Source organism: Triturus cristatus, chromosome 9, assembly GCF_964204655.1.
Source record: "Triturus cristatus chromosome 9, aTriCri1.1, whole genome shotgun sequence".
NCBI lineage: Eukaryota > Metazoa > Chordata > Amphibia > Caudata > Salamandridae > Triturus > Triturus cristatus.
The window spans coordinates 461,430,223-461,445,234 of NC_140592.1; the positions used below are offsets into that span (position 1 = coordinate 461,430,223).

Sequence of the window (15,012 nt, forward strand, 5' to 3'; positions counted from 1 at the left end):
CAAGACGGGCATTGTAAACAAAAAATATCCAAGGCACTTTATTGAATACCAAAAGCTATTAGATATGAGGCAGGATCGGCAAAGGTTCAATGTAAGGACCTAGATTTTGGATTGGCCTTACATTGGTAGATTTCCTTCCCTTATAGAAGATTCCTGCTGATTAATCAATCTCTTCCCTGTGTTGTGTTTTGGCATTTTTCTCTGATGAACTTACTGCCTCCCAAAATAAACCTGTTGTTTGATGTTGTTGAATAATTGTGACTGGCCTTTTGAAAATGTACCCTCGACCTTTATTTGTATGGAAGGCACATTGTCTTTGTGAGTCACCAACCATCTGGATGTTGGTGTTTATACTTTGTATTGTCCGGTCTCTTCCTTTGAAGCTCTTCCAGTTTTGCTAATAAGTTCATTTATATTCCGTAGGTATTCACACACACGTGTAGAGTGCTTCATGGTTTTGGCTTGTGATTTTAGATTAGGAAGTACTAGTGGAGGCAAGAATACCAGCTAGGAGTGATAACTTATGGCGGTACTGTTCAAGAGATTAGCGTTCTTGCACCTACAAAATAGTTTTCATGATGTCGTTTGCCACATTTGAGTAACAAGAAGGTGTGTTCCATGTTATAGGTGCATGGTGATGTTATGAGTGCGGGGTAGAAACGTCGGAAGAGCATGATAAGCAATTGTTCCAGAAGTTCCATCCTAGCTCCCATAGACTTTACTCAACAGTTTTTAGTTTTTGGCTTGCCACCTGCATCCCACCGTTAATTTCACAACATTTTATATTTTGCAGTTCGTCGTCTGCAGCTGTGTGAAGAGTTGGACAGATCCTCATGTGGAAGTGTCCTCTTCAATGGATACCTGCCGCCTCCAGGTAAGTTGTTCCAATCTTTTGTGTTTCCCTTTTCTTTAAAAAGTGATCATTTCAATCTACTATCTGATTCAGGACGCAGTCGAGCTTGGGGTCTGGTCGGAAGAAACCTACAAAGAGATTCAGTTCTATCCTTGTATCTTGTTTATTAAACTTTGTAACATCGAAATCACTTGCTCAACAACCTACACCAGTAATATTTACCCAGACCTCTAGTCTCCAGTAAAATGTGTTTCTGTAACAGCCTCCTCACACTTTTCCAAACACTTTCTTGCCAACATGATTTTCCTACTTCTAAGAGGCAGATTGTACATAATGAATGATTTTGTTATTATTAGATTACACGAAGACAACAGTGCCAAAATGAGATGGGGCAGGCAGGGGAAAGTCGCCGAATCATTCCCTGTCGAAAGAGGTGTGCGTCAAGGGTGTGTCATGGCCCCGACGCTATTCTCACTTTATATTATTGGAATAGTGAACTAAATGAGCTCCAATCCATCTGATGCCCCAGTATTAGCAGGAGAAAAAAATCCCCATCCTGATGTTTGCGGATGACACATTGATTATCTCCAAGACCCCAAGTGGCCTCCAGAAGGCCCTAAAAACCTTTGAGGAGTTTTGTCTACAGCGGGGCTTGGAGGTCAATGTGTTGAAAACAAAACTAATGGTCTTTAACATACATAAGGCCTATAAGGGGGGCATCCAAATGAATAATAGGCCACAAGATCACGTCAAAGAGTTCACCTATCTAGGGGTTAATATTCAGGACAATGTAAAATGGAATCACCAGATCGACCTGGCAGTCCTTAAACACAGGCAATTGTCGGGGGTGCTTCACACGGAACATAATACATCACACACTAAGGCCATTAGCCCGGTATTTGAGATTTATAATATGAAAGTCATCAGCTCAGCCTTCTATGGATCAGAACTCTGGGGGTGTGAGAACCTATCCACGCTCACATCGTCAGAAAACAGGTTCCTGAGGAATATTACCAGGCTACCACAAAGTACCCCGTGTCCATTACTATACGACTTTGGGAGAAAACCCATTGCAGCTATAGCCAAGCTTCGACCCCTACTGTACTGGCAAAGACTATGGACTACACCTGAACTTGCAAGATATGCGGTAGGGTTCCAAGATGTAATAAGGGCTGACACTTCACACCGAATAAAATGGTTATGGGTGGTTAGAGATTTGTTAGCCAGCCTCGGTATGATCTCACTTTGGACTGACCCAATAAGCTCCATCTTTCCCTCAAAGAAGATCTTGAAGGTCAAATATTGGGATTGGATCCAGCTAAACACACTTAGAAATAGCGAGCCATCTTCTTTTGCTTGCCTATTTCTAGAGCATAAAGTTACGCTGAGGCTGGAACCATACTGGGATCTAATCACAAAACAGCTTCATCAGAAATTGTATTTCCAATTCAGGGTAGGCACACTGCCAGTAGGAGTACTTACTGCTAGATGGCATAAACCCAGCGATGATGTGTGCCCGGTATGCAAGTCCGGCATGAAATCTATGGCTCACTTACTTTTTGTTTGCGCTGATTATGCCGCTCCACGTCGTGTCTGGTTGTCACCAATTTGTAAGCTTTTGGGCACAAGAAGGGCTAGTGATGCCGAAAGAATCTTACGGACTAACACATCAGCAACGATTGTAATAGCCATGGCAAAATATTTAGGGTGGTCATGGTCACTAAGATCTAAATCCTTACGCTTAGGCGAGGATAAGCAAGGATGTGACTAATTTCACTAACCGAGGTACGAGAGGAGATGTAGGACTAAAACAAGGGTAAAAGATGTATAAAACGTGACGGAAAGATGTAAGTTTAAAAATGTTTTAAATTATGTTTTATTGTAACGAAATTGTACTGAAATTTTTAACAATCTTTTAAAAAGTGTACACATTCCATTTTCAGCTTTTATGATATGCTAACGCAGATGTTTTATATGTAGATGTTTTTATTTACTTTGTAAACGCTTTTATGACTTAACTCGTCGAATAAAGCTATTGGAATTCGAATTGGATTTTGTTTACTCGCATCATGATTGCCCAACTAGTAACTGTATTGAGGACTGCGGAGCCCACAGGTTCCTTCCTTTAACTCGTTCCGTGCTCATGGCGGAACCACGCCGTCATGAGCCACGGTTGCCGTGTACTCATGACGGAGTGGTTCCGCCATGCTGCGGCCGTTGGCGGCCGCGCCGCCCACGCGGCGCTAATTCCCCGACTGTGCGGGCGATTAGCGCTGTGGGCGGAGTCATGACGGAACCACTCCGTCATGAGCACAGCCCAACCGTGGCTCATGACGGAGTGGCTCCGTCATGAGCACCGCGCTGCCCCCCCGCACTCCCCAGCGCTGGGTTAATGTATTTAAAATATTGTTGTTTACATTTTCTTGGAAGTTTTAGATAATCTATTACTCTAATTGGCAATTCTTTTGATCCTAGGCATAATTCATCCTAAATATTCTAGAAAATGCTCCCTTTACAGAATCTCAATTCAAGCTGTGTGACATGCGCCGTGTTGGCCTGGCGGATACGTGCATCCGTTACTCTAAGTCACTTTTAGTGTCCACCATCTCCTGATTCCTTTGATGGTTGTTCTGCTGGGTAAAACTGAGCCCATCCAGGCACACTATCATTTCTGAAGCACAAACAGAAAGTAATGTGTGTGTTACTGGTTTGTCTCTGTCCCAGTGTTTCCTGCCAAAAGAAGAAACCGTCACAGCGTGGCTGGACCCCAGATTGCTACAGGCAGGCTGACACCATCAGAAAGAGCCCCAGTGCGAAGGAGTAACACTATGCCACCAAACCTGGGCAATGCAGGCATACTTGGTCGCCTTTTGGAAGAACGATCTGGTGGATGTATCTCCGGTAGGTATCAGCTTGAACTAATGCTTTGCTTGTTGGGATGTGTTCTATAAAGTTAATACCAGTAGCTGTTTATATTTCAAGGCACAGCTCTTTGCTTTTGAATGGACGTTGCTTATTAAAGTACTCGATAATGTGGACATTTTGAAATTTAAACAGCTCTTCGATTCTTAGATATTGGAGAACAGATTCTTCCAGGGACTTCAAGTTAAGCTGCAAAACACTTAGATTTCATTTGGCTGAATCAAGTTTAATTCAACATCATCATCATCAAAATAACTTTATTCGATTCTTGTGAATCATAAAAGTTTGCATACAAGGTATATATAAAAATACAGTTAAAAACATTTCTAAAGAATTAACATATTCTCACCAATAATTATTAATATACCAGCGAAACTCAATCATTTTTAAAATTATCCCAACCTTCCACAACACAATTTATACATTTAATTGATTCTTAAAAGGACCTACAATAAATATAAAATGTCGATTCCTTTCACAGTTCATAGCGTTTTCGGATTGAAAGTGCTATTCTAATAAAACTAAGCACTGCACGACAGATTACATCTGTAGATAATGATCTCAAATTATCAAAGCCCTCCATATAGGAACAAGGCCGAATGGCTTTCAATAAGGGTTTTGTAAAGCGTGCTCTAGGTACTGCATACAATAAACAAAACAACATAAAGTGCATTGTGCTCTGTTCGGCCTATATTATCGCATGGACAGGGGGCTAGTCTCACACCAACCAACCTGTTTAGGATAGGCCGCTAAAAAGTGCAATGTGCCAAGTCTTAGTTTAGTCATCAGAAAGCGCGATTGTACGTGCAGAGTAAAAGACAGGTAAAATTGCTGGTGATTTAGCATCCCACCATCCAACATTCCCCGATCTTGGTTAGACATACTTATTTCAATGCGGTATGCATTTTTAATAACCATTTTCCAGTTGTTCTGAATAATTTCTGGGTTATTATAATATTCTTCTAGTCCAATCTTACCGAAGGTGTTCTTGACATATGATAGCCAAGGGAGTGACATTGCATTGTCCATATTCATACAATCCCGAAGTATACTCCTAGAAAATATTAGGTCTTCTGAGGACCAGATTTTCCCCCATAGGATGAGTGGACCAATATTTATCCTGTCTTTCACATATTCCAGGCCCACCTCAGAATGGCAAAATAATGTTGGTGAGCTACTGGTAATCATGAATAATCTTTTTAAAAATGTATTCTCTAAAAGCTGAATCTGGTAGCTCTTATGATAACCCCATACTCCAGCCCGAAGGTAGCTACAGATAAACATTTTGATTTAGATAAATTTCTCATCTCTACTACCGGCTTGTGTCCCAATTTGCTGGCAAAGCGGAAAAGCCCCTCTATTAGTCTACTAGTCTGTTGGGCCCTTACCATAACGAGGTCATCTCTCACATAATCTAACTACTCACTGTGGGAAGGAGCAGGGTTCTAGGGGGATGGGTGGGAGTAGGGAAAATAGTTTCCCCTACTCCCAAATGCTGCAGAAATTAGTGTACTACATAGATCTGTCATAATAAAGGATATGTGATGGGTAAGACACCACAGGCTGATGATGTGTTATTAGAAGACCTGGAGGGAAGACTAGACAAAGAAAGAGTCAACAAATAATGGATGCCCCTTCAGAGCTAGATCAGAATAACCCCCTCTGTGTCTCTCCCAAGCTGTGAGCTACCTGCGTTGCTTCCTGTATGTTATTTCCAGAGTTCCTATTCCAGCTCAACCACAGGACCAGTCGCTTGTTTCTTGTTTTTCCAGAACTGTAGGATCTTGTTTGCCTGTTACCATTTCATAGGATTAATTGACCTAGTTCCTCTTGAGTTCCAACATTTAGTTCTTACACCATTGATACCTAAAGCTGAAATCCAAACATAAATTGTTTTTGTCTGATCTCTTAACCGTAGGGTTTCTGTTTTGTTTTCCTTCTACTTAGAAGGTGCATATTCCCTAAAAAGCTCCAAATAGCACAGCTGCTTTTCACATCTTGGCAAGTGCGGGACTTGCTTTTTTTTCCATTTATTAAACGAAATAATTTCTGAGTAGCAATGCTAGGTAAAAGGTTTCACACAACTTCCTCATAAATTGCTTACTGATTTGTACTCTGAGTAGAAGCTCTCTTGAAAATATGAAAATGTGTTAATCGAATGAAAGCAATCTGTGTTCAGTGTCAGACTATTGAGCACAAAAATATTATGCCTCAAAAAATATTGTAACCTTAATATAGACCACTACATGATTTTGAAGGTAAATCTATGGATAAGTTGTGATTTACTGTTTCTAACACCACAGAGACATATATAATCTTCTAGGTTATATATGTGATATTAAGTGTACTTCTTAACTTAACTGAATATTCTTACCTTCCCAATATTTTGGTAGTTGATATTCGGACTATGACATTTCTGAAGCACTGTATTTCAGACTCAATATTCTGGTTGCATGCCGACTGGGGCTTTGTATCTGGACAACCCATAAAGCATGTTCTCTTTGGGAGTAAATGAACCTGTGAGACCTCAGTCTCTGGATTTTGATGGACAAGTGTTCAATGACTCCCCTGCTTTTAAATGTTAATTTTTTTTCTTTTTGTTGTGAGCAAAATGCTAAAAAATCAACAGAGTTCAAAATATCAGATAGGCTAAAAGTGGTCAAATACATGTGATATAAGTCCATCAAACAGATGTGTGGCCAAATACCGATTCTAAAAGAATTTAGGAAAGTAGTTTAAGCCAAATGAACGTCTAAGCAGCCATTAAAATTAAGCAAAAAGAAGTGCGCAGTAAAACAGTAATAGTACAGTACATGTCCATTGATGCACAGAAAAATACAGCTGTTTGTTTAAAATGGAGAAGACAATAAGTTATAATATAGCCTTGTATCTGTCTATCATTAGTAAGCATGATGCCCTTGCAGAGTATAAAAGCAATGTAACTACGTTTTGGGTTGAGTAAACGTAATCTCCTTTTGCCTCTTTAGTTCCTTGTATGTTGTGCAGTCTAATTAGGAAAATGAACTAGTGTTGCAGTGCCAACCTATAATATGGGCAGAACCATGGTGACTGGAACTCCCATTCCACAATGCAAGCTTCATGGGTGGAACCTAGGGTGCTATAAACTATTCTTGGCTTTCCACTTAAGAACTCTATTGCCATAAGTACTACAAATCTGACAAAAACAGGTTTGTTCCATTTTTCCAAATGGGTGTTGCAATTGCCTGATCTGATAGAGACTTATAGCAGCAGATTTCTTACCCTAGAATATCCACAGGCGTCAGACTGGATCTGTAAGATTTTTGAACAGTACTCCTCTGGAGTACCACCTAGGGGTGTCCGTGATGGTAGGGGGCATCAGTGCTGGAGCGGGCACTGAGAAAGGTCTTGGGTAATCCTTCACTGGTGTGAGGCCGGTAGGGGCCCCTCCCTTAACCATGGGCCTGAAACCGCTCCAGAGGGGCTGCGCCTCCCAAATATGAAGCGTATGGCTTCATAGTAATCCTTTAGCTGGGTGGGGTGGGGTCTTCAGCATGGTAGAGGTCGCTTAAGCTAAATCAGGGAAGCACTAAGCAGATCGGGGTTCAGGCTCTGCTGACTTGAGGGACCTGGGGTGCTGATGCTCCCACGTCTTCTTGTCAGAAGACTTCAACGGATGTGGCAAAGTCAAAGACCTCTTGGACTTCTTACTTTTGTGGGACTTCCCCGACGGTTTTGAGTGTGACGATGACTGTCGGGAAGGGCTCCAAGAGCAGTATCGGGACCTTCCATGCAATTGAGATTTCAAGCGTTGCAGATTTGACCACTGTTGAGCAACGAGGAGCATGAGGGAGCTCTCCTTCAGCGCCTTGTGCTGCATGGCGTGGCAGTTTCCGCAAGTCTTGGAGGCGTGGTCCCTCTCCCAGCACCAAAAACACACTAAGTGGGGGCTTTTCATCGACATTTGCCTGTGACAGGCCCCACATACTTTAAAACCAGACGGTTCCTCATACCAGGAGTAAACTTTCTCAAAAGAGTTTGATAAAATGTCAGAAAGAGCCAGTCACAAAGTGACTGAGGGGTAGCTCAGTCTGGACCAGTGCTATCTGGTGTGGAAAGGAAAGAATTATGGAGTGGCGCCATTATAGCTACTGTGCCCGTCGCTTCCAACATGGACAATGCAGAAGTGGAGCCGAACGCACCACCTACCGGCATGCTGGGGTTCTGCACAAAGATTTTCCGGATCCAGTCTGATGCCTGGCAATATTCGAATGTAAGAAATGTGTGGCTAGATAGTCTTTACCAGATAAGGCGTTACCAAAGGTAAGTAACTTGTTCTTTTGTCTCATAATTTTGGATGGCCATCATAATGTGATTGAACATTTTAAAACTAATAGCATCAATCTAGTCTCTAAATGATATGTTAATCGGGGACAAATGATCTTTATGCATGGTCTCGGACCCTAGCCACTATCCACTGTTTGGACGAGCCAGAACAGCTGCCGGTGCTGCTTTACCGAAGGTTCAATGGGATATAGTCAACATTTGCATCAAAAGAGAATGTTCTAAAGTCTAGCAACATGTCTGATCCGCTGAATAGCAAGCTCTGCTGGAAATTTACTTTGGTGGATGTGGTACATACACTTAATTGCTTACAGAAACCGTGTACAGATTTGGGCGGTTCAGTACTTATCCTCTTATATGTTGGAAAATCCATCTCCAGGTCTGCCTCTATTCAACAGCAGGGGAATGCTATTAAAAAGAAGTGTGCGGTGGCCCGGGCCTTGTTTGCAATTGGGAATTTAAATAAGTGATTTCTTTGGAACTTTTGATTATTACAGACATCCGTTAGAGGGCTCACCACGGCATCATCTGTTTATAATAAGGGATACCGGCTTCCATAAGCTTGTGGGAGGGATGCAATACCCTAATACAGATCAAGGACATTTACAACGCTGTTAAAAAAGCATCCAACATCAAGTTAATCACCTCCAGATAGATGACCCTTTACCTATTCTAACTGTAGTAACTGTATCTAAGTGAAGAATGCGAATAACCTCCATGTTGGGTCAATATTGTCAGCTTCCAATGATGTAATCACTTCCCAGCTAAATAACATACCAAAAGCTTTTTGTGATCAGTGAATACAAGTAAAGTAACTGGCTGGTTTATCAAATAGTTAAATAACATTAAGGAAACCTGGAAGCATTGCAAGACGATTTCTAAATTCCTCAACAAAGGAATTATCTGGCTGAGATTTAGCTCTCTTCATGTAAAGTGCAAGGATCACCGCTCTGAATCAAATAGTGGACTAGCTGTGGCTAACAGTGCATTAACAAGTCATGTGTCTTTATTGCTCCCACAATATGGGATGGGACTTGTTCAAATGGAAGAGTGGATAATAAAACTGTTTTAAAAGGTCTTCAATTGCATCCTAGGCATCTGGCTTACAAAAACGGAGATCCTGTGCTAAGACTTCCATGTTGGGAGATGAATCTGAATCAGATTTGCACAGTGCAGAATCAGTAGTATAGCCCTGTGCCAAGTGGGATTTCTTCAGGATTCATCTAACCAGGGAGAAAGAGTTCATCTTACCAGGAAAAAAGAGTTCCCAGGTCACCCAGGTCACCTCCTACTAAATGGGCTTGCTCTTTTTTTTTTTTTAGATGTCGTTTCAGAGATCTTCCTTATTGTTCTCATATTGTTCCTTCACCCATTTACACTGATCTGTGGCTTTTTGTTCTTCAGGAATGAGCAGTGATCCTGGCATGGTGCGTATTATCTGTGGCCACCATAATTGGATTGCAGTCGCCTACGCCCAGTTCATCGTCTGTTACAGGTAATGTGACAATTGCTGCTGATTTTGTTTGCCACAGGGCCTTTGCCTCTCTGTCTGTGGTATATTGGGTGGGGGAGAGCAGAGCAGGAGTGAGTATTGGTCCCTTCCACTAAAGCTAAACTGCTGATTCCATGTATCTGGACGAGGAGGGAGAGAAGAGACAACCTTGCAGGGATAACCTCCAAATTCTAGGAAGATTGTATTAACAGCAGTGGCGTACAAATGGTGTCATGTACCTTCACACAAGCAAGAAAACTGGGCACCAGATTCCTGTGTTTCTCTGATAGTAAAAACAGTTATAATTTTGTTGCAGTTTGGCTTCGGAACCCAGGGCTTAGGTCGATTGCACCCGCTCCAGTATTTATAGCTAGCTGCGCCACTAATTCTATGTGTGTCCACAGCTACTTTGTTCATGTATTAGCTCACTTTCAAGTTCGATAAAGTAGCATAACTTTGTAAGAGCAGGTTGACACTAGTTTAAAGTTTACCAAGCTGGATTTACAGGTTCTTAACTTTTTGCTATATATCACTTTGTATTTGTTGTAGTATTTGATTGTATTTTATGTAGTTGCATTACATTTTTTTTAAAGTTTGTGTAAGCCATGACGTTTTGTTTGCAAACTTAAAATGTTTCTATTTGTGATGGAATTTAACCAGCTTGGATCAGCCTTCTTTTGGACTTGCTGCAGCTACTATCTATATATATTTTTTAATGCAGCCTATTTTCCTTTAAGGAAAATAGGATGAATTTCAAAAAGAAAATTAAAACGTTTGTTTCATTTTCAAGAGCAGGATGTGGTCCATAGGACCACTGTCTGCCCTTGAAAAACGTTTTCGCATGCATTCACAAAGGGGAATGGGACCCTTTGGGACCCCTTCCCATTTGCGAAAGGGCTACCACCAACTTAAAGCTGGTGGTAAAACACATTCCGGTCGCAAAACATTCTTACATACCCCTGCGAGTCGCTATTAGGATTGGATGCCCTTAACACGCCCCTTCCTAATACAGACTCGCTAACCCATTTTGTGATTCGGTAATAAGTTACTGAATCGCAAAATGGGTTTGCTACATTGGAAAATGCATTTTTCTGGTCGCAAACGGCCCGGTTCTGCGAATCAGGCTGTTTGCGACCATAAAAAAACCTAAGTACAAGTGGCCGTAGGTCTCTTCTCAAATTAAAATACAATATTTTACTGATTTATTTTCCAGATAGTGAAGCTTATATACTCTGCAGCAGTCATGCCACCTGTCGAGTTGTCTTTGTTTTGAATCGTATCTTGTGAGGCTTTATTGAAGTTCATACTACAAGACAAATGTTTATGATTGGGAAATAAAACCTTCCACCACCAACCACTCAGTTTCAACAAAGGGCTCAAAGCCTGAAAAGATGGCCCCTATCCAGATTGTATGACATAGTGTTGTACATAGCAAACACAAGGAGATGATGGACGGAGCGCTGAAACTTTTCAGATGCTCACCCCAGTCACAGATCTGGGTTGAATCCATCATCGTTCTTTAGGTCACTTCTCCACCCCAGTTCAGACATCGCTATATGCAAATCAGTCTTGACCCTGTGCCTCATGGGAACAGTCCATCCAGAACTACCAAGCCATGTCTTCCCTGGACCGGAAACAAGCATCCTGGGACCAGTTTCGGGCTAATGCCCTCATCAGCCAGGCTAGCTTGAATCCAGTGGCAAAGTGATTTGGCTTGGCAGTTCAGGCTGGACTGTTCCCATGAGGCACAGGGTCAAGAATGATTTGCATATAGCTGGGTCTGAACTGACGTGGCGAAGTGAGCTAAAGAATGATGATGGATTCAACCCAGATCTGTGACTGGGGGTGAGTGTTTGAAAAGTTTCCGCGCTCCGTCCATCATCTCCTTGTGTTGGCATTGTTTGCCCTAAGTTGGCAGGGTATTCCCAGACGTGGGTCCTTTGCTCACTTTGCCACTGGATTCTAGCTAGCCTGGCTGATGAAGGGTGTTACCCAGAAACTGTTCCAGGATACTTGTTTCCGGTTCAGGAAAGACCTGGCTTGGCAGTTCGGGCTGGACTCTTCCCATGAGGGACAGGGTTAAGACTGATTTGCATATAGCTGGGTCTGAACTGAGGTGGCGAAGTGAGCTAAAGAATGATGATGGGTTTAACCCAGATCTGTGACGGGGGTGAGTATCTGAAAAGTTTCAGAGTTCCGTCCATGAGCTCCTTGTGTTTTTTTTTATAGTGTTGTACATATCACTTGTACACTAATCTCAAGGGAGACTCCTTTAGTTAGAAGCAATTGTGTGCCGCTTTTAAGCCAATACTCATGCCTCAAGGTTGAAGGAACTTGTTAAGTGTATTTCACATGTTAATCTATTCAGTTGCCCCCATCATAGCCACATCAGTGCTGCCAACATTGTTTCCTATCTCATGGATTGATTTTATTTCCTTATTCCTTCTTCCCGCTTCCCTTTCTCCACAGAATGAAGGAGACTTCGGGCTGGCTGCAGGTTTTCTCAAGCCCCCGCCTGGATTGGGTGATTGAGCGGGTGGCCCTGAACGCAAAGGTCATTGGTGGTCTGCTTGGGGACAATGACAAAATGCTGGCTGTGGCTTCCTGCAGCGAAATCATCCTCTGGGCCATCCAGGCAGATGGAAATGGCAACGAGATAGGTGAGCTCATCGGACACCCACAGGCACAGCACCTGGCATGTTGAAATCTTACAACCAAGCGAAACAACAGTTTCTATGTTGTCTTAGTGATGTATATGGGAACTCGATTGCACATCACTGGTTTAATTTTAGCAGCTGCTTGTGCGTAGGGTAGGACTAGACTTGGGTACAACTTTGAACTAAATTTGAGTGCACCACGTTGTAGCAACATTACCCAAAGCAGTGCCACAGCTTTTGCGTTTTCCGCCCCGTTTAGGTTTATGTTATCTAAGAAGCCTGGGCTTAGGCACCACCCCAGTTCTCTTGGTGATAGCTGATCCTTTTGAAATCTACAACTGTCTGTTGGTGGCAAGGAAATGGCTGAGCCTATATGCCATGTGCCCTTGGAACTGCGTGACAACTTGCTGTTCTAGATGTTAACTCTAAACTTGTTTCCAGGCTCGAGTTCCTTAAATACATCTTTAATCTGTATATAACTTGTCATTTGCTTAGTAATTCTTGTATCTCCATGATTAGAGAGATTCATAGAATGCAATGTAGCCATATTGCCTTCGATGCATCAGGGGGACATGCAACGAGGGCACCTTACATGCTGGTTAAATCCTTGGACAAATCGCGGAGTCATGGCACTATTATGGATGGCTGCGATGATGCTTTCATTGAAGAGGACTCCTATACTTTTGTGTCAGTGCAGTTGTAATTCAGTCGTTTCACCTTGAGCAAAGTACAACAATCGAATTGTAGTAACTGTAAATAACACGTCTGTTCAGATCTCTACAATTATTCTCCGGTTGTGCGTCCCTGAACCTCGCCGCCACATCCCTTTACTGAATGTGAATTTGTTTGAAGCTTCCATTAGCCTCCTCAATTTACAGCACACTTGTCCCAAAAAGAGCTGACTTGAGCTTCCCCTTGGTGAATTGCATGTGCCTTTTCTTTGTTTTAGGGGTCTTTAATCTGGGGGTTCCTGCTGAAGCGCTCTTCTTTGTTGGAAACCAGCTAATCGCAACGAGTCACACTGGCAAGATCGGAGTGTGGAATGCAGTCACAAAGCACTGGCAGGTGAGGATGATATAAGCTGAGCGGCAAATGCAAAACACCCTTTCAGAATTATAGATTTGGTTTCTGAATAAGAGTATATATTAACATGCACTGGGGCGAGCCTGAGAGCCTTGTTCTTGATCTTCTTTGGAAAATTGAATCTGGTTTAAATACTGATGAAAAGATGTCTCAATGTAAGGATTTGACCAGAGACTTTCTTATTTTGTGTCCATTGGGCAGATTCAGGATGTGGTGCCGATTAACAGCTATGACACAGCGGGGTCCTTTCTGCTCCTGGGCTGCAACAATGGATCTATCTACTATGTAGGTAGGTGACATCGGTGTGGCTAAAATGTTATATTCCTGGTATTCCTCTGACCTTGCCGTGTGGGTGCTACGCAGAAAAGCCCTAGGTCGCTCTCTCCCTCGATGACTTATGTTTCTGCATGTCCCATCTGGACCGTATTAGAGGAATCCTTTTAAGATTAATTTTCAATATGTTTAATTTTTGTTAGTACGTGTGTAGATTTTTTTTTGTTAATATGTTTTAGGTACTGTTTGATGTATTTATACTATTTTAGACATACGTCGTCCGTGTGATGAGTTGTACTTTTATGGCCCAGGTGGCCGAAATAAAAGAGTTTTGAACTGAAATCTGACCTTTCAATTTTAGTAAGATAGCTCTGCCCCGTGTCGCAGATTTAAAATCCCTCATCCCGCCATCAAATATTACCCTCCTCCTTAAATCCTCCAGTTGTAAGCTCTGATGTTTTGCTTTTAGCACTTCAAGCCCAGCAATGTGTCAGGTTGCGGGATACAAAGAGTTATTGTGCTTTTCTGCGTTTTTTTCATTTGAGGTGATGACCTTATGTTTTTGTATCTGTCTCTGCATGGCTTAGGGAGCAGAGTAAAGCTTGTCCCCTCTGGGGTTATAGATGTCTTTCAGAGATAAGGTTTCAAATGCCATGTATCAAATTCTTCTAAAATGCTGACTATACATTCAGTCGGTTTCCAAACACATCTTGTAAGCAGAGTTTACAAAAACCCTAAAGTGTAAGCAAAGGTGCATGTTGAAGGGGGAAATGATTGTTTGGACAAGGATCTGAGATGTGGCATCGTGTGGTAGACTTTCCCAATCACTGAACGCATGACACCTGGGCGCTCTACTGCTCCAGGGCACCCTGGCTCTGGCTTCCAGGACTCGGCCTGATCCCAAGCGCTGGTGTACCTGTGAGTCTGCCAGTTCTGCAAAAAGCAGGGCTGTGGGCCATCTTTGGAGTGTGATAAAGATGTGGTCCGCTGCCAATCTTATACAGGAGAAAACTGGGCAGTGGCGGCAAGCTGACATTGTCCAGGACTAGTCCACCCAAAACAAACAAAACAAGCACACAGACTGCCTCTCAAACACACTCTTTCTTACACACACATACACACTCACTCTTGCACATTCATTCTCATGCACACCAGCTCACACAAATATTCGTACACACACAAATATTCGTAAACACACGCTCTCGGTCTCTCTCATGCCTTCATCATTCCCACCGCACACATTCAAAGGTGCCCGACACATACAAGTCCTACGTCAGAACACAGACAACCCTTTACACATCATCCTAACTTACACCCTGCATGTATACCCTCACTCACTCGTTCCCTTAACTTAATCCTAAATATTAAAACAAAAACGAAGCTCTATAATTTGAGCACTGCTTAATTGG

The 15,012-nt window shown here is 42.4% G+C and overlaps 1 protein-coding gene across 2 annotated transcripts in view; it reads left to right on the forward strand.

Moving 5' to 3' along the window:
- SHKBP1 (SH3KBP1 binding protein 1) overlaps positions 1–15,012 on the forward strand; it is a 231,297-nt gene that overhangs the window by 137,111 nt on the left and 79,174 nt on the right. For both annotated transcript variants that reach the window (XM_085625394.1, XM_085625395.1), the window contains exons 6-11: positions 794–874; positions 3,578–3,754; positions 9,503–9,593; positions 12,060–12,250; positions 13,197–13,312; positions 13,532–13,619. In XM_085625394.1, the coding sequence (XP_085481520.1) occupies positions 794–874; positions 3,578–3,754; positions 9,503–9,593; positions 12,060–12,250; positions 13,197–13,312; positions 13,532–13,619 (744 nt within the window). The remainder of the gene's footprint in view (positions 1–793; positions 875–3,577; positions 3,755–9,502; positions 9,594–12,059; positions 12,251–13,196; positions 13,313–13,531; positions 13,620–15,012) is intronic.